Source organism: Ranitomeya imitator, chromosome 1 (genome assembly GCF_032444005.1).
Source record: "Ranitomeya imitator isolate aRanImi1 chromosome 1, aRanImi1.pri, whole genome shotgun sequence".
NCBI classification, from domain to species: Eukaryota; Metazoa; Chordata; class Amphibia; order Anura; family Dendrobatidae; genus Ranitomeya; species Ranitomeya imitator.
The window spans coordinates 299372680-299398188 of NC_091282.1; the positions used below are offsets into that span (position 1 = coordinate 299372680).

The 25509-nt window shown below is 43.2% G+C and overlaps 2 protein-coding genes across 2 annotated transcripts in view; both read left to right on the forward strand.

Moving 5' to 3' along the window:
• The window catches only part of LOC138657739 (solute carrier family 2, facilitated glucose transporter member 11-like), a 47376-nt gene extending 46194 nt beyond the window's left edge, over positions 1-1182 (forward strand). The window contains exon 11 of the mRNA XM_069745417.1: positions 333-1182. Within this exon, the coding sequence (XP_069601518.1) occupies positions 333-533 (201 nt within the window). The 3' untranslated portion in view covers positions 534-1182. The remainder of the gene's footprint in view (positions 1-332) is intronic.
• Positions 1183-23074: 21892 nt separating this feature from the next.
• The window catches only part of LOC138670117 (solute carrier family 2, facilitated glucose transporter member 11-like), a 110026-nt gene continuing 107591 nt past the window's right edge, over positions 23075-25509 (forward strand). The window contains exon 1 of the mRNA XM_069757159.1: positions 23075-23098. Within this exon, the coding sequence (XP_069613260.1) occupies positions 23075-23098 (24 nt within the window). The remainder of the gene's footprint in view (positions 23099-25509) is intronic.

Consider the following 25509-nt stretch of genomic DNA (forward strand, 5'->3'; position numbering starts at 1 on the left):
CTGTATCTGAGCTTCTTCAAGGTATTGCTCTAGTGATAGGAAACCACCAAATTACCGTATGTATTTTACTTTAGAGATCACAGTGGAGAAAACATCATTGTGGATTTCATAATTTGCAATGCATTTCCACAATAAAATCTGCATTAATATCTGCTTGACTTGGCGAGGCTTTGCAGTTGCAGATTTTACTGTGGAATTATCACTGCAGAAAATCCTTAGTCAACAAATCCTGTGTGGCTGTACCCAAACAACTCAATGTCACTGATCATTGTCTTCCACTGAGTAACATCTTTCTAATCGCTCATCATATTTTTTGGGATTATATCTTCTAGGAGACTCTTCGTCATTTCTGCTTCCTTCTCTTCTTATCAGTTATCATCACTTCAGCAACTGTTATATATTTTTTTGTTCCTGAAACTAAGGGGAAAAGCATAGCAGAAATTTCTCAGGAATACTATAACCGAAAATTCAGGAAACAACGCATGGAGACAAAAACTGCCCACCCTGAAGGCGTACTGTGCAGCAGACTTTAAGCACTGAAACATAAAGGAAAACATCCAGAAGATACCTGTGTATAAATCTAATGCCATTGCAGGGATATGAGAGTGACTGGATATAATATAAAGCAAAGATAGAGGCTACAAGTGACCAGAGGTGAAAATGAAGGACAGGCTGTACGGAGTTGGGACAGTTCCAGGTGGAGAGCATTGATGGTCGTGGAAAGGACTGGAGAAGCTGCCCACGCCCCCTTGAAGATCTTATGATTATAAAAAGCATTGCTATGTTTTAAATGTTGTTTTATCTATTTTGTGCAAAGCAACAGTGAATTAGTAGTTATTGGGACCAACCCATGATGGGAAGACATACATGGGCACATAGGAATGCAGTTTCCTGTTGTTAGATAGGAATAAGTATTGAGAAGTGAACAGACCCATGGTCTTGTTGCTCCCAGATGTGCATTGTAAGGTTGCCGTCACACTAGCAGTATTTGGTCAGTATTTTACATTAGTATATGTAAGCCAAAACAATGAGTGGAACAATTAGAGGAAAAGTATAATAGAAACATATGCACCACTTCTGTATTTGTCACCCACTCCTAAATGATTATGAACTTATTTTCTTTGCATTATTTGAGGTATGAAAGGACTGTTTTTTATAAAAAATTTGACCATTTTTCTTTGTAAAAAAAATAAATAAATAACAAAATATATTGCTTGGAAATTCAGAGACATGTCAGGAGATAATAGAATAAAAGAACAATTTACATTTTACTCAAAAATATACCTATAAAGAGAAAAATCAGACAAACCGAACATTTTGTAGTGGTCTCTTAATTTTTGCGCCGTTAATTAACGGCGCTGTGGAAAAAGTGTATAGTGCCCCCCAGAGTCGGATTTTCTCTGGGGTCTTGGTTGCCGGGGGTAGCCGAGACCCCAGAGAACATGATTGCGGTCGGTTTTTACCAACCCCTGAGTTGCGATCGGTAATTAGCCATTTACCGGCGGTCGCAAAAAAAAAAAGCGATTTGCCATTTCATTTCTCTGTCCTCCGATGTGACCACACATCAGAGGACAGAGAAATGGGGTCCACGATCGCCCCCCGATACTCACCCGTCTCCCCCGGTGCACCTCGTGGTTCCCCATGGGCGCCGCCATCTTCTTCCGGCAAAAAAATGGCGGGTGCATACGCAGTGCGCCCACCGGCCGGCACCCGGAACATCTTTGGGGTCTCAGCTGCCGGGGGTAGCCGAGACCCCAAAGAACATGATCGGGGTCGGTTTTTACTGACCCCTGTTTTGTGCTCGCCAGTAAATAACTGTTTACCGGTGACCGCAAAAAAAATGCAGTATTTTATTCTCTGTCCTCTTATGTGATCACACATCAGAGGACAGAGTAATAGGGGGATCGGGGACCCTGTTATACTTACCGGTGTCCCTGGGTCCTCCTGCTTTCTCTCCTGGCCGCCGGCTTCTTGCTTTGGTAAGAAAATGGAGGGTGCATGCGCAGTGCGCCCGCCGTGATCTGCCGGCCAGCAGAGGAAGATTTCTTCCTCTTTTTTATTTTGGTCACTGTGAGATCCTATCACAGTGATCAATATAAAAAAATAGCAAAGAACCCCCTCCTTTATCACCCCCTTAGTTAGGAAAAAATAATAAAATAAAAAGTATGTATTTCTATTTTAGGGTTAGGGCTAGGGTTAGGGTTGGGGCTAAAGTTAGGGTTAGGGTTGGGGCTAGGGTTAGGGTTGGGGCTAGGGTTAGGGTTGGGGCTAAAGTTAGGGTTAGGGTTGGGTCTAAAGTTAGGGTTGGGATTAGGGTTGGGATTAGGGTTTGGATTAGGGTTGGCATTAGGGTTACCCTTCGGATTAGGGTTAGGTTTGGGATTAGGGTTAAGGTTAGGGTTGGGATTAGGGGTGTATTGGGATTAGGGTTAGGTTTAAGGTTAGGGTTGAGATTAGGATTAGGGGTGTGTTGGGCTTAGGGTTTTGATTAGGTTTATGGTTTGGGTTGTGATTAGGATTATGTACCGGGTTGGGATTAGGGTTAGGGGTGTGTTGGGGTTAGGGTTGGAGTTACAATTGGGGGTTTCAACTGTTTAGGTACATCAGGGGGTCTCCAAATGAGACAGCCAATTTTACACTCAAAAAGTCAAATGGTGGTCCCTCCCTTCTGAGCTCTCCAGTGCGCCCAAACAGTGGTTTACCCCCACATATGGGTAATCAACGTACTAAGTACTAGTAGTTGGACAACAACTTTTGGGGTCCAGTTTCTCCTGCTACCATTGCAAAAATAGAAAAAAAATTGGGGGCTAAAAAAATCATTTTTGTGGGAAAAAAAGATTTTTTATTTTCACGGCTCTGTGTCAAACTTCTGTGAAGCACTTGGGTGTTCAAAATGCTCACCACACATCTAGATAAGTTCCAAATAACTTTTGGGGTCCAATTTCTCCTGTTACCCTTGGGAAAATAAAAAATTGGAGGCTAAAAAAATCATTTTTATGGAAAAAAAAATATTTTTTATTTTCACGACTCTGCATTATAAACTTCTGTGAAGCACTTGGGTGTTCAAAGTGCTCACCACACATCTAGATAAGTTCCTTGGGGGTCTAGTTTCCAAAATGGGGTCACTTGTGTGGAGTTTCTACTGTTTAGGTACATCAGGGGCTCTGCAAATGCAACATAACGCCCGCAGACCATTCTATCAAAGTCTGCATTCCAAAACAGCGCTCCTTCCCTTCCGAGCTCTGCCATGCGCCCAAACAGTGGTCCCCTCACATATGGGGCATCAGCGTACTCAGGATAAATTGCCCAATGAATTTTGTGGTCAAATTTCTCATGTTACCCTTGAGAAAATAAAAAATTGCCAGCTAAAACATAATTTTTGAGGAAAAAAAAAGGATTGTTTACTTTCACGGCTCTACGTTATCAATTTCTGTGAAGCACTTGGGGGTTCAAAGTGCTCACCACAAATCTAGATAAGTTCCTTAACCCCTTTCCGACCTGTGACACAGCGTATGCGTCATGAAAGTCGGTGCCAATCCGACCTGTGACGCATATGCTGTGTCACAGAAAGATCGCGTCCCTGCAGATCGGGTGAAAGGGTTAACTCCCATTTCACCCGATCTGCAGGGACAGGGGGAGTGGTAGTTTAGCCCAGGGGGGGTGGCTTCACCCCCCCGTGGCTACGATCGCTCTGATTGGCTGTTGAAAGTGAAACTGCCAATCAGAGCGATTTGTAATATTTCACCTAAAAAACTGGTGAAATATTACAATCCAGCCATGGCCGATGCTGCAATATCATCGGCCATGGCTGGAAATACTAATGTGCACCCACCCCACCCCACCGATCGCCCCCCCCAGCCCCCCGATCTGTGCAGCGCTCCCCTCCGTCCAGTGCTCCGCTCCCCCGTCCTCCTGTCTGCTCCCCCCGTGCTCCAATCACACCCCCCGTGCTCCAATGAAACCCCCCGTGCTCCGATCCCCCCCCCCGCACAGGGATCCCCCCCGTGCTCCGATCCACCCCCCTGCACAGCGATCCCCCACCCCGTGCTCCAATCCACCCACACGCACACCGATCCTCATCCATGCTCCGACGCCCCCCCATGCTCCGACGCCTCCCCCCCGTGCTCCGACGCCCCACCCCGTGCCCTGATCTCCCCCCCTTATACTTACCGAGCCTGCCGGTGTCCGTCTTCTTTCCCGGGCGCCGCCATCTTCCAAAATGGCGGGCGCATGTGCAGTGCGCCCGCCGAATCTGCCGTCTGGCAGATTCGTTCCAGAGTGAATTTTGATCACTGAGATATAACCTATCTCAGTGATCAAAATAAAAAAAATAGTAAATGACCCCCCCCTTTGTCACCCCCATAGGTAGGGACAATAAAAAAAATAAATATTTTTTTTTTTCCACTAAGGTTGGGGTAAGAACTAGGGTTAGGGGTAGGGTTAGGGGTAGGGGTAGGGTTAGGGGTAGGGTTAGGGGTAGGGTTAGGGTTCGGGATGTGCACACGTATTCTGGTCCTCTGCGGATTTTTCCGCAGAGGATTTGATAAATCCGCAGTGCTAAACCGCTGTGGATTTACCGCGGTTTTTCTGCGCATTTCACTGCGGTTTTACAACTGCGATTTTCTATTGGAGCAGTTGTAAAACCACTGCGGAATCCGCAGAAAGAAGCGACATGCTGCGGAATGTAAACCGCTGCGTTTCCGTGCAGTTTTTCCGCAGCATGTGTACAGCGATTTTTGTTTCCCATAGGTTTACATTGAACTGTAAACTCATGGGAAACTGCTGCGGATCCGCAGCGTTTTCCGCAGCGTGTGCACATACCTTTAGAATTAGGCTATGTGCACACGGTGCGGATTTGGTTGCGGATTCGCAGCAGTGTTCCATCAGGTTTACAGTACCATGTAAACATATGGAAAACCTAATCTGCTGTGCCCATGGTGCGGAAAATACCGCGCGGGAACGCTGTGTTGTATTTTCCGCAGCATGTCAATTCTTTGTGCGGATTCCGCAGCGTTTTACACTTGTTCCTCAATAGGAATCCACAGGTGAAATCCGCACAAAAAACACTGCAAATCCGCGGAAAATCCGCAGGTAAAACGCAGTGCCTTTTACCCGCGGATTTTTCAAAAATGGTGCTGAAAAATCTCATACGAATCCGCAACGTTGGCACATAGCCTTAGGGTTAGGGTTGGGTTGGAATTAGGGTTGTGGTTAGGGGTGTGTTGGGGTTAGGGTTGTGATTAGGGTTATGGCTACAGTTGGGATAAGGTTTAGGGGTGTGTTGGAGTTAGAATTGAGGGGTTTCCACTGTTTAGGCACATCAGGGGGTCTCCAAACGCAACATGGCGCCACCATTGATTCCAGCCAATCTTGTATTCAAAAAGTCAAATGGTGCTCCCTCACTTCCGAGCCCCGACGTGTGCCCAAACAGTGGTTTACCCCCACATATGGGGTACCAGCATACTCAGGACAAACTGCGCAACAATTACTGGGGTCCAATTTCTCCTGTTACCCTTGAGAAAATAAAAAATTGCTTGCTAAAACATCATTTTTGAGGAAAGAAAAATGATTTTTTATTTTCACGGCTCTGCGTTGTAAACGTCTGTGAAGCACTTCGGGGTTCAAAGTGCTCAGCACATATCTAGATAAGTTCCTTGGGGGGTCTAGTTTCCAAAATGGGGTCACTTGTGGGGGGTTTCTACTGTTTAGGCACACCAGGGGCTCTGCAAACGCAACGTGACGTCCGCAGACCATTCCATCAAAGTCTGCATTTCAAAAGTCACTACTTCCCTTCTGAGCCCCGACGTGCGCCCAAACAGTGGTTTACCCCCACACATGGGGTATCGGCGTACTCAGGAGAAACTGGACAACAACTTTTGGGGTCCAATTTCTCCTGTAACCCTTGGGAAAATAAAAAATTCTGGGCTAAAAAACTATTTTTGAGGAAAGATAACGTATTTATTATTTTCACTGCTCTGTGTTATGAACTTCTGTGAAGCACTTGGGGGTTCAAAGTGCTCACCTCACATCTAGATAAGTTCCTTTCGGGGTCTAGTTTCCAAAATGGGGTCACTTGTGGGGGGTTTCTACTGTTTAGCCACATCAGGGGCTCTGCAAACGCAACGTGACGCCCGCAGAGCATTCCATCAAAGTCTGCATTTCAAAACGTCACTACTTCACTTCCAAGCCCTGGCATGTGCCCAAACAGTGGTTTACCCCCACATATGGGGTATCAGCGTACTCAGGTGAAACTGGACAACAACTTTTGGGGTCAAATTTCTCCTGTTACCCTTGGGAAAATAAAAAATTGCGGGCTAAAAAATCATTTTTGAGAAAAGAAATTTTTTATTTTATTTTCATGGCTCTGCGTTATAAACTTCTGTGAAGCACTTGAGGGTTCAAAGTGCTCACCACACATCTAGATTAGTTCCTTTGGGGGTCTAGTTTCCAAAATGGGGTCATTTGTGGGGGATCTCCAATGTTTAGGCACACAGGGGCTCTCCAAACGCAACATGGTGTCCGCTAATGATTGGAGCTAATTTTCCATTTAAAAAGCCAAATGGCGTGCCTTCCCTTCTGAGCCCTGCCGTGCGCCCAAACAGTGGTTTACCCCCACATATGGGGTATCTGCGTACTCAGGACAAACTGGACAACAACATTTGTGGTCCAATTTCTCCTATTGGCCATTGGCAAAATAGGAAATTCCAGGCTAAAAAATCATTTTTGAGAAAAGAAAAATTATTTTTTATTTTCATGGCTCTGCATTATAAACTTCTGTGAAGCACCTGGGGGTTTAAAGTGCTCAGTATGCATCTAGATAAGTTCCTTGGGGGGTCTAGTTTCCAAAATGGGGTCACTTGTGGGGGAGCTCCATTGCATAGGCACACAGGGGCGCTCCAAATGCGACATGGTGTCCGCTAACAATTGGAGCTAATTTTCCATTCAAAAAGTCAAAAGGCGCGCCTTCCCTTCCGAGCCCTGCCATGTGCCCAAACAGTGGTTTACCCCCACATATGAGGTATCGGCGTACTCGGGAGAAATTGCTCAACAAATTTTAGGATCCATTTTATCCTATTGCCCATGTGAAAATGAAAAAATTGAGGCGAAAAAAAATTTTTTGTGAAAAAAAAGTACTTTTTCATTTTTACGGATCAATTTGTGAAGCACCTGAGGGTTTAAAGTGCTCACTAGGCATCTATATAAGTTCCTTGGGGGGTCCAGTTTCCAAAATGGTGTCACTTGTGGGGGAGCTCCAATGTTTAAGCACACAGGGTCTCTCCAAACGCGACATGGTGTCCGCTAACGATGGAGATAATTTTTCATTCAAAAAGTCAAATGGCGCTCCTTCCCTTCCGAACCTTACCATGTGCCCAAACAGTGGTTTACACCCACATGTGAGGTATCGGTGTACTCAGGAGAAATTGCCCAACAAATATTAGGATCCATTTTATCCTGTTGCACATGTGAAAATGAAAAAATTGAGGCTAAAAGAATTTTTTGGTGAAAAAAAAGTACTTTTTCATTTTTACGGATCAATTTGTGAAGCACCTGAGGGTTTAAAGTGCTCACTATGCATCTAGATAAGTTCCTTGGGGTGTCTAGTTTCCAAAATGGGGTCACTTGTGGGGGAGCTCAAATTTTTAGGTACACTGGGGCTCTCCAAACGCGACATGGTGTCCGCTAAAGAGTAGAGCCAATTTTTCATTCAAAAAGTCAAATGGCGCTCCTTCCCTTCCAAGCCCTGTCATGCGCCCAAACAGTGGTTTACCCCTACATATGAGGTATCAGCGTACTCAGGACAAATTGGACAACAACTTTCGTGGTTCAGTTTCTCCTTTTACCATTGGGAAAATAAAAAAATTGCTGCTGAGATATCATTTTTGTGACTAAAAAGTTAAATGTTCATTTTTTCCTTCCATGTTGCTTCTGCTGCTGTGAAGCACCTGAAGGGTTAATAAACTTCTTGAATGTGGTTTTGTGCACCTTGAGGGGTGCAGTTTTTAGAATGGTGTCACTTTTGGGTATTTTCAGCCATATAGACCCCTCAAACTGACTTCAAATGTGAGGTGGTCCCTAAAAAAAATGGTTTTGTAAATTTCGTTGTAAAAATGAGAAATCGCTGGTCAAATTTTAACCCTTATAACTCTCCTAGCAAAAAAAAAATTTGTTTCCAAAATTGTGCTGATGTAAAGTAGACATGTGGGAAATTGCAAAAAACGGCCAGGTCATTAAGGTCAAAATAGGCTGGGTCATGAAGGGGTTAAATATGAGATGGTCCCTAAAAAAATGGTTTTGTAAATTTCGTTGTAAAAATTAGAAATCGCTGGTCAAATTTTAACCCTTATAACTTCCTAGCAAAAAAAAATGTTGTTTCCAAAATTGTGCTGATGTAAAGTAGACATGTGGGAAAAGTTATTTATTAACTATTTTGTGTCACATAACTCTCTGGTTTAACAGAATAAAAATTCAAAATATGAAAACTGCGAAATTTTCAAAATTGTTGCCAAATTTCCATTTTTTTGACAAATAAACGCAAAAATTATTGACCTAAATTTACCACTAACATGAAGCCCAATATGTCACGAAAAAACATTTTCAGAACTGTTAGGATCCGTTGAAGAGTTCCCGAGTTATTACCTCATAAAGGGACACTGGTCAGAATTGCAAAAAACGGCCAGGTCATTAAGGTCAAAATAGGCTGGGTCATGAAGCGGTCAATTTATTAGCTAGAGCGCCCAAATTTTGCACATACAAAATTGCAAATATTTTGGAATATGCAAAAGAAAAAAGGGATATGAGATGGTTTACTGTATGTAAACCATGTCTCATATCATGTCGGGTTTGAGAAGCTGATGGGAAAAGCCGGCAATTGAATTACCGGCTTTTAAGCTATCTAGCGCTGTATGATATATTAATATATATATATATATATATATATATATATATATATATATAGGTGTCTCACTGACATATATAGATAGATAGATATAAATATATATAGACAGTATATATGTTTTTACGATTATTTGAGCCCATGGATCCATTGTATGTCCGTATGTCGGTTTTGCAAGCCTGCGAGAAAATCTCACAGTACAGATGCCATACGGATTACATACGGAGGATGCCATGCGCAAAATACGCTGACACACCCTGCCTACGGATGACATATGGATCACTATTTTGGGGACTTTTCTGCGTATTACGGCCGTAAATAACGGACCGTATTTTTATACACTGAGTGTGAGGCCGGCCTAACCCAAAACAGTAAGAAATGCTGTAGTAGACGACGATTAATCTAATCCCATCAACTAATCTAAATTACTTTTTTTTACTATCTGACACTAATTAAGTTCAGCAAAAAATACTGTAGTAGTTGACAATTACTATGTTTTACTTTCACTAATCTAATCCTTTCAGCTAATGTAAATAATTTTGTACTCTTTTTTCACCCCACCCAAAAGAAATTACAGACCTGTCAATGATGTTCATCACCGACCAGCACTCGACAGCTGTAGGACGCATGACCCATGTTGTGCAAAAAGGGATAAAAAAATAGACAGGACAAAAAATTCCTTACAAAAAATGAGCACTGGTGCTAATCAGTGGTGTACGTCTGATTAGCAGCTCAGCATCTGTAGGACCCACACACGGAGTGGTGCAAAGAGGAGAAAAAATAGTTGGTTAAAAAAAGTTGTGGAAAACAGTGAACACAAGTGCGGATCAGTATTTGCGTTATTGATCAATGCACGGCAGCAACAGGATGCACGTTCGGAGGTGATGCAAAAGGGGGCATGGACAGGTACAAAAATAGTCCTGGAAAACAGTGAGCATGGTTGATCAGTGATTTGCAGCTGCAGAATGCACAAAAATCAAGCGATCAGGTACTGATCAGCAATCAAGTACTGAACAGTGATTGGCGACAGAAGGTGGGGTGGAAAAGTGTGGAGAGGGGGAAAAGGGGGGAACAGAGGAGGGAGAGGGAAATTGGGGTGAATTAGGAAAGATTAGGAAAGGATCAGGAATAGTGATGAGCGAGTATACTCATTGCTCGCGTTTTCCCGTGACCTCCGAGTATTTATGACTGCTCGAAAATTTAGTTTTCATCGCGGCACCTGAATGATTTACAGCTACTAACCTGCTTGATTATATGTGGGGATTCCCTAGCAACCAGGTAACCCCCACATGTACTCAGCCTGGCTAGTAGCTGTAAATCATTCAGCTGCCGTGATGAAAACTAAATATCCGAGCAGTCATAAATACTCGGAGGTTACCCGAGCGTGCTTGGGAATACCCGAGTAATGAGTATATTCGCTCATCACTAATCAGGAACTCTTCTTTGCTCTTCAGCAGGATCAGCGATGCACAGGCTTCAAAATGTCTGTGGAACGACAAGGCCCAGCACGGTGCACAGAGTGACCGCCCTGTACAAGACTGCAGGTCACTTCCAGGTCACACCACGTCTGTGTGTAATAGTATGCAGGTACTGAGTATGTCACCACGGAACAGACAGACCAACAGTTGAGGGGTTTAATAACAGTAATAAGGTTCTCCTCGCAGGGAGGAAGCAATGGAAAATAACTGGCAATAAAACAGTGCAAAAATATGGGAATCAAACAGTGTAACAGAATTAAGCAGGATTTTCTTGAGAAATGAACACTTATCAGTCTGATGAGGACTTGCTTGAAGGGTCATCTTCTCCAGCGTAGGCGCCGAAAAACACTTGTCGCTCCTCTGTTGCCTGTGGGCTGAGTAGTCTCTAGGAGCCTGCTGCCTGGGGTTTCGGGAGTTAATGTGATATGCACAAGTTCTTAGTCTTTAGCCTTTACAGCACAGCAGGAATCAGGGGCTCTGCACTGTTAAGTCTCTGTACCAGAAATGAGGGGCTCTGCACTGTTCAGTCTCTGTACCACGAATCACAGTCTCTGTATCAGGAATCACAGTCTCTGTACTGATACCGCGGGTACCAGGGGTCGCAGTCTCTATACGGGCCAATGTCTCTACATGGGTCTCAAAGCGCCCCTCACCAGTCACAGCAGAGTCCGCATTCAGGTACTCACAAGATGCAGTCTTTTGGGGCAATCTCCCTGTATTTGTCCTCTGACCAGGAGATTTCTCTCTCTCCCAGAGCGCAGCTGCACCCTGCTCTGATCTCTGCTCACGCTGCTCTGTGTCTTGCATGCGTGCCTTTCCTGCTCTCTGTCTGGCTTTCTTCCTGTCCCAGTCTCTAAGTGTGTCCCCTCGGGAACCTGCAGCACAGCTCAATGGTTCCAGGCACAGAGCCGAGAAGGTAACCGCCCTCAGACTCTCATTGTGCTTCACCTCCTTACATTTGCGCTGATTGGTATTATCAAACTCATCGTTGATCACACCAATCAGAACTGGCTCTGGTGATACCGGCGTTGCTAGGCTTCAGCCTATGATCGCAGCTCTTACAGCTTGAAATGCTGCAATTTGCTGTTCAGAAGCGGGGGTGGGGTGTTGCCACCCCCGAGACTATGACATCATGCTCCCTGCTCCACAACAGAAATCCGCAGGTGTAAATCCGCAGGTGGAATCCACACAAAAAACGAACAGTAAATCCGCGGTAATTCCACTGTAAATCCGCAGTGCGGTTTACCTGCGGATTTACCAAAAACAGTTAGGAAAAATCTGCACACCATTCCGCAATGTGTGCACATACCCTAAGAGTTTCCTACAAACTCAACTCTTTTGGCTACATCATACCATTCAAAAATTGTTATAAAAAATATTCCTGTAGGGCGCATACTGTAGAACTCTCAGCAATTTCTCATTTTTACAACACCAGTTTTTTTTAGGGACCACATCACATTTGAAGTCACATTGAGGGGTCTATATGACAGAAAATACCCAAGTGTGACACCATTCTAAAAACTGCACCCCTCAAAGGGACTATGGCTACGTTCAGATTAGCGTTTCCCGACGCTGCGTCGGGAAACGCAGCGGCGACGCACGCGTCATGCGCCCCTATGTTTAACATGGGGGACGCATGCGTTTTTCTTGTTGCGTTTTCCGACACGTGCGTCGTTTTTGACGCTAGCGTCGGACGCAAGAAAATGCAACAAGTTGCATTTTTCTTGCGTCCGATTTTCGTCAAAAAACGACGCACGCGTCGCAAAACGCAGCGTTTTTGCGTGCGTTTGCACGCGTTTTTTCGTGCGTCGTGCGTTGCGTCGCCGAGGCAGCGGCGCGCAACGCTAATCTGAACGTAGCCTTAGAACCACATTCAAGAAGTTTATTAACCCTTCAGATGTTTCACAGGAATTTTTGGAATGTTTAAAAAAAAATGAACATTTAGCTTTTTTTCACAAAAAAATTACTTCTGATCCAATTTGTTTTATTTTACTAAGGGTAACAGGAGAAATTGGACCCCAAAAGTTATTGCCAATTTGTCCTGAGTACGCTGATACCAAATATGTGGGGCTAAAACTCTGTTTGGGCGCATGGCAGAGCTCGGAAGGGAAGGAGCACCGTTTTACTTTTTCAATTTAGAATGGTATGGATTGAGATCTGATGTTATGTTGCATTTGCAGAGCCCCTGGTGTGCCTAAACAGTGGAAACCTCCCAATTTTAACTCCAACCCTAACCCCAACACACCTCTAAGCCTAATCCCAATCCTAACCACACCCCTAACCCTAACACATTCCTAACCCTAATCCCAACCCCAACACTCCCCTAACCCCAACACACCCCTAACCCAACCGTAAATGTAATCCAAACCTACACCCCAACTCTAGCCCCAACCCTAACTTTATCCCCAACTCTAACTTTAGCCCCAATCCTAACCCTAACTTTAGCCCCAAACCTATCCCTAACTTTAGCCCCAACCCAAACCCTAATGGGAAAATTGAAATAAATACATTTTTTTATTTTATTATTTTTCCCTAACTAAGGTGGTGATAATGGGGGCTTTGATTTACTATTTATAGCGGGTTTTTACAGTGGGTTTTTATGTCGGTTTTTATGATTGGCAGTTGTCACACACTGAAAGACGCTTTTTATTGCAAAAAATATTTTTTGCGTTACCACATTCCGAGAGCTATAATTTTTCCATATTTTGGTCCACAGAGTCATGTGAGGTCTTGTTTTTTGCGGGATGAGTTGACATTTTTCTTTGTATCATTTTCAAGCACATTACATTTTTGATCGCCTTTTATTCCGATTTTTGTTATGCAGAATGAACAAAAAACAGCAATTTGTGAATTTCTTTTGGGGGGGTGTTTATACCGTTCTGCATTTGGTAAAATTGATAAAGCAGTTGTTTTCTTTGGGTCAGTACGATTACAGCGATACCTCATTTATATAATTTTTTTATGTTTTGGCACTTTTATACAATAAAAACTATTTCATAGAAAAAATAATTATTTTTGCGTCGCTTTATTCTGAGGGCTATAACTTTTTTATTTTTTATTTTTTCGCTGATGACCCTGTATTCCGGCTCTTTTTTGCGGGACAAGATGATGTTTTCGGTGGTATAATGATTATTTATATCCATCTTTTTGATCGCGTGTTATTCCACTTTTTGTTCGGGGGTATGATAATAAATCATTTTTTTTTTGCCTTGTTTTTTATTTAGATTTTTTTTTTTTACAAATGTAAATGTTTTTTTTTTACTTTTTTACTTTGTCCCAGTGTGGGATATCATGTTATAGTGTCAGATCGCTGATCTGACACTTTGCAATGCACTGTGTCAGATCAGCGATCTGACAGACACTGCAGGAGGATTGCTGGCCCCTGCTCTGAGCAGGTGCTTGCAAGCCACCTCCCTGCAGGATCTGGAAGGAGCCCTGCGGCCATCTTGGATCGGGGGCTAGCAGGGAGGAGGACGGAGAAGACGATCAGAGCAACGCGATCACATCACGTTGCTCCGAGGGTCTCAGGGAAGCACGGAGGGAGCCCTCTCCCTGCGCGAGGCTTCCCTATGCCGCCGGAACGCTGTGATCATGTTTGATCGCAGTGTTTCAGGGGTTAAAGTGCCAGGAGCAGTCCGTGACCACTCCTGGCACATAGTGCCGGATGTCAGCTGTGATAGTCATCTGACACCCGGCTGCGATCAGCTGTGAGAGCGGCTGATCGTGTTAGACGTACTATCCCATCGGTGATCATACAGCCCATACCACCTCGATGGGATAGTACGTCGAATGTCAGAAAGGGATTAAATACTACATTTTGACATTATTTGGTTTATCCTTTATAAAGATTCCAAATCACAAAGTAGAAGTGTGCCTTCTGTAGTGCGGCAGTGTTCACACCTTGTGGTGCTGAGACCGTGATCCAGTAAAGTTCAAAGCAAATGTCTTTAATGTCCAAAACAACTCACAAATGAAAAGCAAACAGTGTCCTCCGGATTGCAGCCGGGGTGTCAAACAGTCTGTATCAGAGAACGGTTGCCGTGGGTGACTGCACCACTGTGTCATGCTGAGGGGTGCCAGGTGTCTTGCTTACCTTGACTCTATGGTCACTTTGCACAAGCCGGATGTTGCAGAGCCACCTGCTCTGCAGCTTGCAGGCCAACACTGACACACCCAACCTTTGCTGCAGGGTTTTTAAAGGAGACCTGTGGCCATGGGCCACTTGTAAGATCCGGCTGAAGGGAGTAAATTGCCAAAAACTGGAATAGAAAGCGATCAAAAAATTTTATGTGCGCAAAAATGGTACCATTAACCCCTTCATGACCCAGCCTATTTTGACCTTAAAGACCTTGCCGTTTTTTGCAATTCTGACCAGTGTCCCTTTATGAGGTAATAACTCAGGAACGCTTCAACGGATCCTAGCGGTTCTGAGATTGTTTTTTCGTGACATATTGGGCTTCATGTTAGTGGTAAATTTAGGTCAATAAATTCTGCGTTTATTTGTGATAAAAACGGAAATTTGGCGAAAATTTCGCAATTTTCACAGTTTGAATTTTTATTCTGTTAAACCAGAGAGTTATGTGACACAAAATAGTTAATAAATAACATTTCCCACATGTTTACTTTACATCAGCACAATTTTGGAAACTAAATTTTTTTTTGCTAGGAAGTTATAAGGGTTAAAATTTGACCAGCGATTTCTCATTTTTACAACGAAATTTACAAAACCATTTTTTTAGGGACCACCTCACATTTGAAGTCAGTTTGAGGGGTCTATATGGCTGAAAATACCCAAAAGTTACACCATTCTAAAAACTGCACCCCTCAAGGTGCACAAAACCACATTCAAGAAGTTTATTAACCCTTCAGGTGCTTCACAGCAGCAGAAGCAACATGGAAGGAAAAAATGAACATTTAACTTTTTAGTCACAGAAATGATTTTTAGCAACAATTTTTTTATTTTCCCAATGGTAAAAGGAGAAACTGAACCACGAAAGTTGTTGTCCAATTTGTCCTGAGTACGCTGATACCTCATATGTGGGGGTAAACCACTGTTTGGGAGCACGGCAGGGCTTGGAAGGGAAGGAGCGCCATTTGACTTTTTGAATGAAAAATTGGCTCCACTCTTTAGCGGACACCATGTCACGTTTGGAGAGCCCCCGTGTGCCTAAAAATTGGGGCTCCCCCACAAGTGACCCCATTTTGGAAACTAGACGCCCCAAGAAGCTTATCTAGATGCATAGTGAGCACTTTGAACCCCCAGGTGCTTCACAAATTGATCTGTAAAAATGAAAAAGTACGTTTTTTTCACAAAGAAAATGTTTTAGCCTCAATTTTTTCATTTTCACATGGGCAACAGGATAAAATGGATCCTAAAATTTGTTGGGCAATTTCTCCTGAGTACACTGATACCTCACATGTGGGGGTAAACCACTGTTGGTGCACATGGTAAGGCTCCGAAGGGAAGGAGCGCCATTTGACTTTTTGAATGAAAAATTATCTCCATCGTTAGCGGACACCATGTCGCGTTTGGAGAGCCCCTGAGTGCCTAAACATTGGAGCTCCCCCACAAGTGACCCCATTTTGAAAACTAGACCCCCCAAGGAACTTATCTAGATGCCTAGTGAGCACTTTAAACCCTCAGGTGCTTCACAAATTGATCTGTAAAAATGAAAAAGTACTTTTTTTTTCACAAAAAAATTCTTTTCTTTTGTTGGGCAATTTTTCCCGAGTACGCCGATACCTCATATATGGGGGTAAACCACTGTTTGGGCACACGGCAGGGCTCGGAAGGGAAGGCGCGCCATTTGACTTTTTGAATGGAAAATTAGCTCCAATTGTTAGCGGACACCATGTCGCGTTTGGAGAGCCCCTGTGTGCCTAAACATTGGAGCTCCCCCACAAGTGACCCCATTTTGGAAACTAGACCCCCAAAGGAACTTATCTAGATACATATTGAGCACTTTAAACCCCCAGGTGCTTCACAGAAGTTTATAACGCAGAGCCATGAAAATAAAAAATAATTTTTCTTTCCTCAAAAATGATTTTTTAGCCTGGAATTTCCTATTTTGCCAAGGGTAATAGGAGAAATTGGACCACAAATGTTGTTGTCTAGTTTGTCCTGAGTACGCAGATACCCCATATGTGGGGGTAAACCACTGTTTGGGCGCACGGCAGGGCTCGGAAGGGAAGGCACGCCATTTGGCTTTTTAAATGGAAAATTAGCTCCAATCATTAGCGGACACCATGTCACGTTTGGAGAGCCCCTGTGTGCCTAAACATTGGAGCTCCCCCACAAGTGACCCCATTTTGGAAACTAGACCCCCAAAGGAACTAATCTAGATATGTGGTGAGCACTTTGAACCCCCAAGTGCTTCACAGAAGTTTATAACGCAGAGCCATGAAAATAAAAATAAAAAAATTATTTTCTCAAAAATGATCTTTTAGCCTGCAATTTTTTATTTTCCCAAGGGTAACAGGAGAAATTTGACCCCAAAAGTTGTTGTCCAGTTTCTCCTCAGTACGCTGATACCCCATATGTGGGGGTAAACTACTGTTTGGGCACTTGCCGGGTCTCGGAAGTGAAGTAGTGACGTTTTGAAATGCAGACTTTGATGGAATGCTCTGCGGGCGTCACGTTGCGTTTGCAGAGCCCCTGATGTGGCTAAACAGTAGAAACCCCCCACAAGTGACCCCATTTTGGAAACTAGACCCTGAAAGGAACTTATCTAGATGTGTGGTGAGCACTTTGAACCCCCAAGTGCTTCACAGAAGTATATAACGCAGAGCCGTGAAAATAATAAATACGTTTTCTTTCCTCAAAAATAATTATTTAGCCCAGAATTTTTTAATTTTCCCAAGGGTAACAGGAGAAATTTGACCCCAATATTTGTTGTCCAGTTTCTCCTGAGTACGGTGATACCCCATATGTGGGAGTAAACTACTGTTTGGGCACATGCCGGGGCTCGGAAGTGAAGTAGTGACGTTTTGAAATGCAGACTTTGATGGAATGCTCTGCGGGCGTCACTTTGCGTTTGCAGAGCCCCTGATGTGGCTAAACAGTAGAAACCCCCCACAAGTGACCCCATTTTGGAAACTAGACCCTGAAAGGAACTTATCTAGATGTGTGGTGAGCACTTTAAACCCCCAAGTGCTTCACAGAAGTTTATAACGCAGAGCCGTGAAAATAATAAATACGTTTTCTTTCCTCAAAAATAATTATTTAGCCCAGAATTTTTTATTTTCCCAAGGGTTACAGGAGAAATTGGACCCCAAAAGATGTTGCCCAGTTTCTCCTGAGTACGCTGATACCCCACGTGTGGGGGTAAACCACTGTTTGGGCACACGTCACGTTGCGTTTGCAGAGCCCCTGATGTGGCTAAACAGTAGAAACCCCCCACAAGTGACCCCATTTTGGAAACTAGACCCCGAATGGAACTTATCTAGATGTGTGGTGAGCACTTTAAACCCCCAAGTGCTTCACAGATGTTTATAACACAGAGCCGTGAAAATAATAAATACGTTTTCTTTCCTCAAAAATAATTATTTAGCCCAGAATTTTTTATTTTCCCAAGGGTTACAGGAGAAATTGGACCCCGAAAGTTGTTGTCCAGTTTCTCCTGAGTACGCTGATACCCCATGTGTGGGGGTAAACCACTGTTTGGGCACACGTCGGGGCTCAGAAGGGAAGTAGTGACTTTTGAAATGCAGACTTTGATGGAATGGTCTGCAGGCGTCACGTTGCGTTTGCAGAGCCCCTGGTGTGCCATAACAGTAGAAACCCCCCACAAGTGACCCCATTTTAGAAACTAGACCCCCCAAGGAACTTATCTAGATATATGGTGAGCACTTTGAACCCCCAAGTGCTTCACAGACGTTTACAACGCAGAGCCGTGAAAATAAAAAATCATTTTTCTTTCCTCAAAAATGATGTTTTAGCAAGCAATTTTTTATTTTCACAAGGGTAACAGGAGAAATTGGACCCCAGTAATTGTTGTGCAGTTTGTCCTGAGTATGCTGGTACCCCATATGTGGGGGTAAACCACTGTTTGGGCACACGTCGGGGCTCGGAAGTGAGGGAGCACCATTTGACTTTTTGAATACAAGATTGGCTGGAATCAATGGTGGCGCCATGTTGCGTTTGGAGACCCCTGATGTGCCTAAACAGTGGAAACCCCTCAATTCTACCTCCAACACTAACCCCAACACACCCCTAACCCTAATCCCAACTGTAGCCATGACCCTAATCACAACCCTAACCACAACCCTAATTCCAACCCTAACCCTAAGGCTATGTGCCCACGTTGCGGATTCGTGAGAAATTTTTCAGCATAATTTTTGAAAAATCCGTGGGTAAAAGGCGCTGCGTTTTACCTGCGGATTTACCGCGGATTTCCAGTGTTTTTTGTGCGGATTTCACCTGTGGATTCCTATCGAGGAACAGGTGTAAAATGCTGCAGAATCCGCACAAAGAATTGACATGCTGCGGAAAATACAACGCAGCGTTTCCGCGCGGTATTTTCCGCACCATGGGCACAGTGGATTTGGTTTTCCATAGGTTTACATGGTACTGTAAACCTAATGGAACACTGTTGCGAATCCGCAACGGCCAATCTGCTGCGGATCCGCAGCCAAATCCGCACCGTGTGCACATAGCCTAATTCTAAAGGTATGTGCACACGCTGCGGAAAACGCTGTGGATCCGCAGCAGTTTCCCATGAGTTTACAGTTCAATGTAAACCTATGGGAAACAAAAATCGCTGTACACATGCTGCAGAAAAACTGCACGGAAACGCAGCGGTTTACATTCCGCAGCATGTCACTTCTTTCTATCGGATTCCGCAGTGGTTTTACAACTGCTCCAATAGAAAATCGCAGTTGTAAAACTGCAGTGAAATGCGCAGAAAAACCGCGGTAAATCCGCCATAAATCCGCAGCGGTTTAGCACTGCGGATTTATCAAATCCGCAGCGGAAAAATCCGCAGAGGACCAGAATATGTGTGCACATACCGAAACCCTAACCCTAACCCTATTCTAACCTTAGTGGAAAAAAAAAATTCTTTATTTTATTATTGTCCCTACCTATGGGGGTGACAAAGGGGGGGGGGGTCATTTACATTTTTTTTTTATTTTGACCACCGTGATAGGTTATATCACAGTGATCAAAATGCACTTTGGAACGAATCTGCCGGCATGCGCCCGCCATTTTGGAAGATGGCGGCGCCCATGAAGAAGACGGACGGACCCCGGGAGGATCGGTAAGTATGATGGGGTGGGGGGGAACACGGGGGAGGGATCGGAGCATGGGGGGGTGGATCGGAGCACGGGGGTGGATTGGAGCACGGGGGGAATCGGAGCACGGGGGTGGATTGGAGCACGGGGGGAGCGAACAAGAGCACGGGGGGAGCGGAGCACAGGACGGAGCAGTGCATAGGACTGATCGGAGGACTGGGGGGGGCGATGGGTGGGGTGGGGGCACATCAGTGTTTCCAGCCATGGCCGATGATATTGCAGCATCGGCCATGGCTGGATTGTAATATTTCACCAGTTTTAATAGGTGAAATATTACAAATCGCTCTGATTGGCAGTTTCACTTTCAACAGCCAATCAGAGCGATCGTAGCCACGGGGGGGTAAAGTCACCCCCCCTGGGCTGTACTACCACTCCCCCTGTCCCTGCAGATCGGGTGAAATTGGAGTTAACCCTTTCACCCGATCTGCAGGGATGCGATCTTTCCATGACGCCATATAGGCGTCATGGGTCGGATTGGCACCGACTTTCATGACGCCTACGTGGCGTCAAAGGTCGGGAAAGGGTTAAAAACATCAACTCGTCATGCAAAAATCAAGCCCTCACATGAGCCTGTCAACAGATATATAGGAAAATTATAGCTTTTAAAATATGGCGTTGCAAAAACTTTTTTTGTGTGTTTAGTGTATTATAGCAGCCAAACATAAAAAAATATAAATTTGGTATCACTGTAATCGCACCAACCCGAAGAATAAAATGGTCTACTTACTTATACTGCGTGAGGAATAGTATAAAAATAAATAGAACAAAATCTTGACCTGCTGTTGATTTGTTCATTCTGCGCCTCCCAAAGATCGCAGTAAGGCTCGGCTCACTGAGCGCTTACACTGAGGTTTTCTATGTAAATCTCTGAAATACATGATTCAGATAGAAGCCCCAGTGGTAAATTCTCTATTATGAGGCAGATGGAGACACAATGATCTGGCGGTGTCCCTCTCTTTTTTAAGAATGCATAGAAGTGCGTTCAGCCACAGTTTCTTGCACCTCGGCACGGTGGCGCAGTGGTTAGCACAGCAGCCTTGCAGCGCTGGGGTCCTGGGTTCTAATCCCACCCAGGACAACATCTGCAAAGAGTTTGTATGTTCTCTCCGTGTTTGCGTGGGTTTCCTCCGGGCACTCCGGTTTCCTCCCACATTCCAAAGACATACTGATAGGGATTCTAGATTGTGAGCCCCATCGGGGACAGTGATGATAATGTGTGCAAAACTGTAAAGCGCTGCGGAATATGTTAGCGCTATATAAAAATAAAGATTATTATTATTTATTACCTCTGAAACGTACACTCCTGAACAGTGCCCAAACGGAGTCCTCATTATAGTGAATGGATCCCTTAAGGGTTTCATCTGAATCACATCATTCAAAGATTTAGATGGAAACCTCTGCTGTTCTTGCACCACAGGAGCTCTGCCAATGTGACATGGCACCTGCAAATCATAACAACAAAATCTTCACCATAATATGGCGCTCCTTCCCTTCTGAGCTTTGCACTGTGCCTCAAAAGTAATTTTTTTATACATTTGGGGGGGTATTAGTGTACCTAGGAGAAATTCCTTAACACATTATACTATTCATTTTCTCCTATTATCACTTTTGAAAATTGAAAACTTGGGGTCAAAGCAACTGGGCCCAATGTTATACAATTCTGTGAGTGGGTTAAAAATGCTCACTACAGTACTAGGAAAATATTTAGAATTGAGAGTCCTCAGTGGTTGATACCTTTTAATGGCAGTACTAAGATGAATTCCTCAAAAGCAGTAGCTTCCAAAATGGGTCAACTTTTGGGGGTGTCTGCTGTTTTGGCATGTTAGGGCCTCTTCAAATGTGATATGGCATCTGCAATTTATTCCAGTGAAAAGTGCGCTCCAGAGTTCAATTGGCGTTCCTTCCCCTCCAAGCCCTGCCGTGTGCCCAAACAGTAGTTTTCCACTACATATGGGGTATCGTTGTACTCATGAGAAATTGCACAACAAATTCTATGTTCCATTTTCTCCTATTACCCTTGTAAAAATGAAAAATTTGACTTTTTAAAATTCTGTGAAGCACCTGTGGGTTCAAGGTGCTCACCATATCTATAGATAAATTCCTTGAAGGGTGTAGTTCCCAAAATGGGGGGATTCCACTGTTTAGGCACCTCAAGGGCTTTACAAATGTGACATGCATCCACTATCTATTTCAGCTAATTTGTGCTACAAAATTCAAATTGTGCTTCTTCCCTTCTGAGCCCTGCCATGCTCTCAAACAGTAGTTTTCCACCACATAAGGAGTATCAGTATACTCATAAGAAATTGCCTAAGAAATTGTATGGTTCATTTTCTCCTGTTGCACTTTTGGAAATGCAAAATTTGGGGCTAAAGCAATATTTTTGTGGGAAAAAGTAACATTTAAATTTTTTTCCTTCTACATTGCTTTATTAACCTTTTAGGGTGTTTCACAAGAATTAAACTTCTTGAATATGATTTTGAGCACTTTGAGGGGTGTAGTTTTTAAAATGTTGTCACTTTTGGGTATTTTCTGCCACATAAGCTCCTCAAAGTCACATTAAATGGGATGTGGTCCCTAAACAACTTGGTTTTGTAAATTTTGTTGGAAAAATGAAAAAATTGCTTTTAACCCTTCTAACTTCTTAATAAAAAATATGTTTAAAAAATAGATGTAAAGAAGAGATTTGGTAAATGTTATTTATTCAGTATTTTGTGTGGTATAATTATCTGGTTTAATGGCATAACAATTAAAAGTTTGAAAATTGCAAAAGTAATTTTTTGGGGGGCAAATGTAACATATTTTCATAAATAAACACAAATGATATTGATCAAAATTTACCACTAACATGAAGTACAACATGTCACAAAAAACAGTCTCAGAAGCAATGTGATATGTTGAAGCATTTCAGAGTTATTACCACATAAAGTGACACTGGTCAGAATTGAAAAAATTGGATTGGTCAGAAAGGTGAAAACAGGCTTGCGGGTGAAGGGATTAATGTTGGAAATAACCCTTTAACTAAGTTACTAACTCAGAACAAAATAATATTTTAAAATAAAAAAATAAATTTATTAAGCTTCCATTTGTCCACACAAGCAGAACTATCAGATAAATACATCTTAGACAAAAACATAGCAGGTCTCATATAAAAAAATTAAAATGCACGTGTCTGACAGTCCTACGTTAGCTTGCATACATTAAAAATATGCAGCACATGATGAAACTGCAAGTCATGAAAAAAAAATAACAAATCACGTCCCAAATCTTAGACTGAATTATCTAATCCAAAGGTCACAGTAACCCATGGTATGTAAAAATTTAACTTCATTCAACTCCTTGACCAGCAACTTCTTATAAACCCTGCAGTACTGAGAGACTAGACAAGGAATAGAGCTCCCACAATCCTTCCAAAATGTCATCATGGATGAAGGAACTCGTAAGTATTCATTCTCATTAGAACTGATGTAAAGCGTGACTGTCGGCAAAACTTAATTTATTAATGAAGAGACTAGGCAGGTGCCATCGCTATTACCATAGATGATGGGAAAGATTTATCAAGACTGGATTAAAAGCAAGAGTGAAGCATTTGCCAACATAAGTTATAACCATTCAAGTTTCAGCTTTAGGACTCATTCACTCCAGCATATCATATGGACGTGTACTGTCAGTGTTATAATTTGATAGCACATAGACAGCAAACCAGTGTTATTCAATAGGGCTGTTCAGGATGGCACATAGATTATAATCACCTTTTTGTCTGGATGAAAATTGGAGGATTTTTCATATCCTCACCTAAATCTGGTCAGAATTTAAGGAAAAGGTGGCCATTGTCTTCTGCAGATACAGCATACGATTTACTCATGCCAGGTTCAAACGAGCGTATGAAAAATCGTCTGATTTTTATCCAAAAAAGGTGGAAAAAGTCGAAAGCAATATGGATGATCCATATGGGATCTGACTTTTTTTATACACCCATAGACTAGAATTGGAGAGGATCATGTGAACGAGCCCTAATAGTCACAATGCACATTTACTATATAATTGTCTAAGGGTCACTTCCGTCTTTCTGTCTGTCCTTCTGTCTGTCACGGATATTCATTGCCACGACCAATCAGCGACGGGCACAGTCCGGTGGCAAAATGGCCGCTCCTTCCTCCCCGCAGTCAGTGCCCGCTCCATACTCCCCTCCAGTCAGCCCTCACACAGGATTAATGGCAGCATTAATGGACCGCGTTATGCCACTGTGTAACGCACTCCATTAATGCAGCTATTAACCCTGTGTGACCAACTTTTTACTATTGATGATGCGTATGCAGCATCAATAGTAAAACGATCTAATGTTACAAATGATAATAATAATAATTAAAAAAAAACTTTATTCTCACCCTCCGACGTGCGCGCTGTCCTCGGCAGTGCAAGCGGCAGGCTCCCGTGCCAAGGATGCTATGCGAGAAGGACCTTCCATGACGTCATGGTCATGTGACCGCGACATCATCACAGGTTCTGCGCTCATACCAACCCTGGGACCGGAAGCTGTTGCGTGCACCGCACACAGGCGCCAGGACTACAAGGGGCCTTCGGAAGATGAGTATATGTTTATTTTTTATTTTAAGTCTTTTTTAACCTGTTACATACGTGGAAGAGCAATATACTATGTGGCTGGGCAATATACTATGTGACTGGCCAATATACTACGTGACTGGCCAGTATACTAACTGTCTGTGCTGTGTACTACGTGGCTCTGTGCTGTATACTACGTCACTGTGCAATATACTACGTGACTGGGCAATATACTATGTATGTGACTGGGCAATATACTACGTGGTTGGGCAATATACTATGTGGCTGGCCAATGCACGTTTTGCGTGGGCTTCCTCGGGGGGCTGTTGGGGCGAAACGTGCGTTGGGGCTGCACTACTCAGGTGACAGTAGTGGAGACTATGGGTAAGGACACTTTCTGACATCCCTAACAATGTGTATTTAACTTAAAGTGATATACACCTAATTATAGGTTGAGGACTATTGTGACCGGTTTAGTTATCTCATTACTTCTTAAATTGATTAGCAGCACTTTAAATTTGCACATGATTCCTATGGACTTAGCACTTTAGTAAACTGCATCAATTTATCACATTGAGCACCTTGACATTCCTCTACCAGTGGCTTTGCTACAGTACTTTTCATTGACTGAGGTATTGTTGTTTAGGTGTCCTCCCATCCACTTTGATTTAATACTGTCCCTGGGTTTTATACCTGTGAAGTCAACTTTTCCACTTTGTTGTTATTGATTTTCTTTTGATTACTTTTTGTGATGTCTACTTGTATTGTTGAATAAATTATTTGGATTTTATTTAGGATTTTTTGTACTCTTTTTTTCTTCTGTGTCTTATGGTTATATGAGAGTGTCCTAAGCTAATATACAGTTAGGTCCATATATATTTGGACAGAGACAACATTTTTCTAATTTTGGTTACAGACATTACCACAATGAATTTTAAACAAAACAATTCAGATGCTGTTGAAGTTCAGACTTTCAGCTTTCATTTGAGGGTATCCACATTAAAATTGGATGAAGGGTTTAAGAGTTTCAGCTCCTTAACATGTGCCACCCTGTTTTTAAAGGGACCAAAAGTAATTGGACAATTGACTCCAGGGCTATTTCATGGACAGGTGTGGGCAATCCCTTTGTTATGTCATTCTCAATTAAGCAGATAAAAGGCCTGGAGTTGATTTGAGGTATGGTGCTTGCATTTGGAAGGTTTTGCTGTGAAGTAAACATGCGGTTAAAGGAGCTCTCCATGCAGGTGAAAAAAGCCATCCTTAAGCTGCGAAAACAGAAAAAACCCA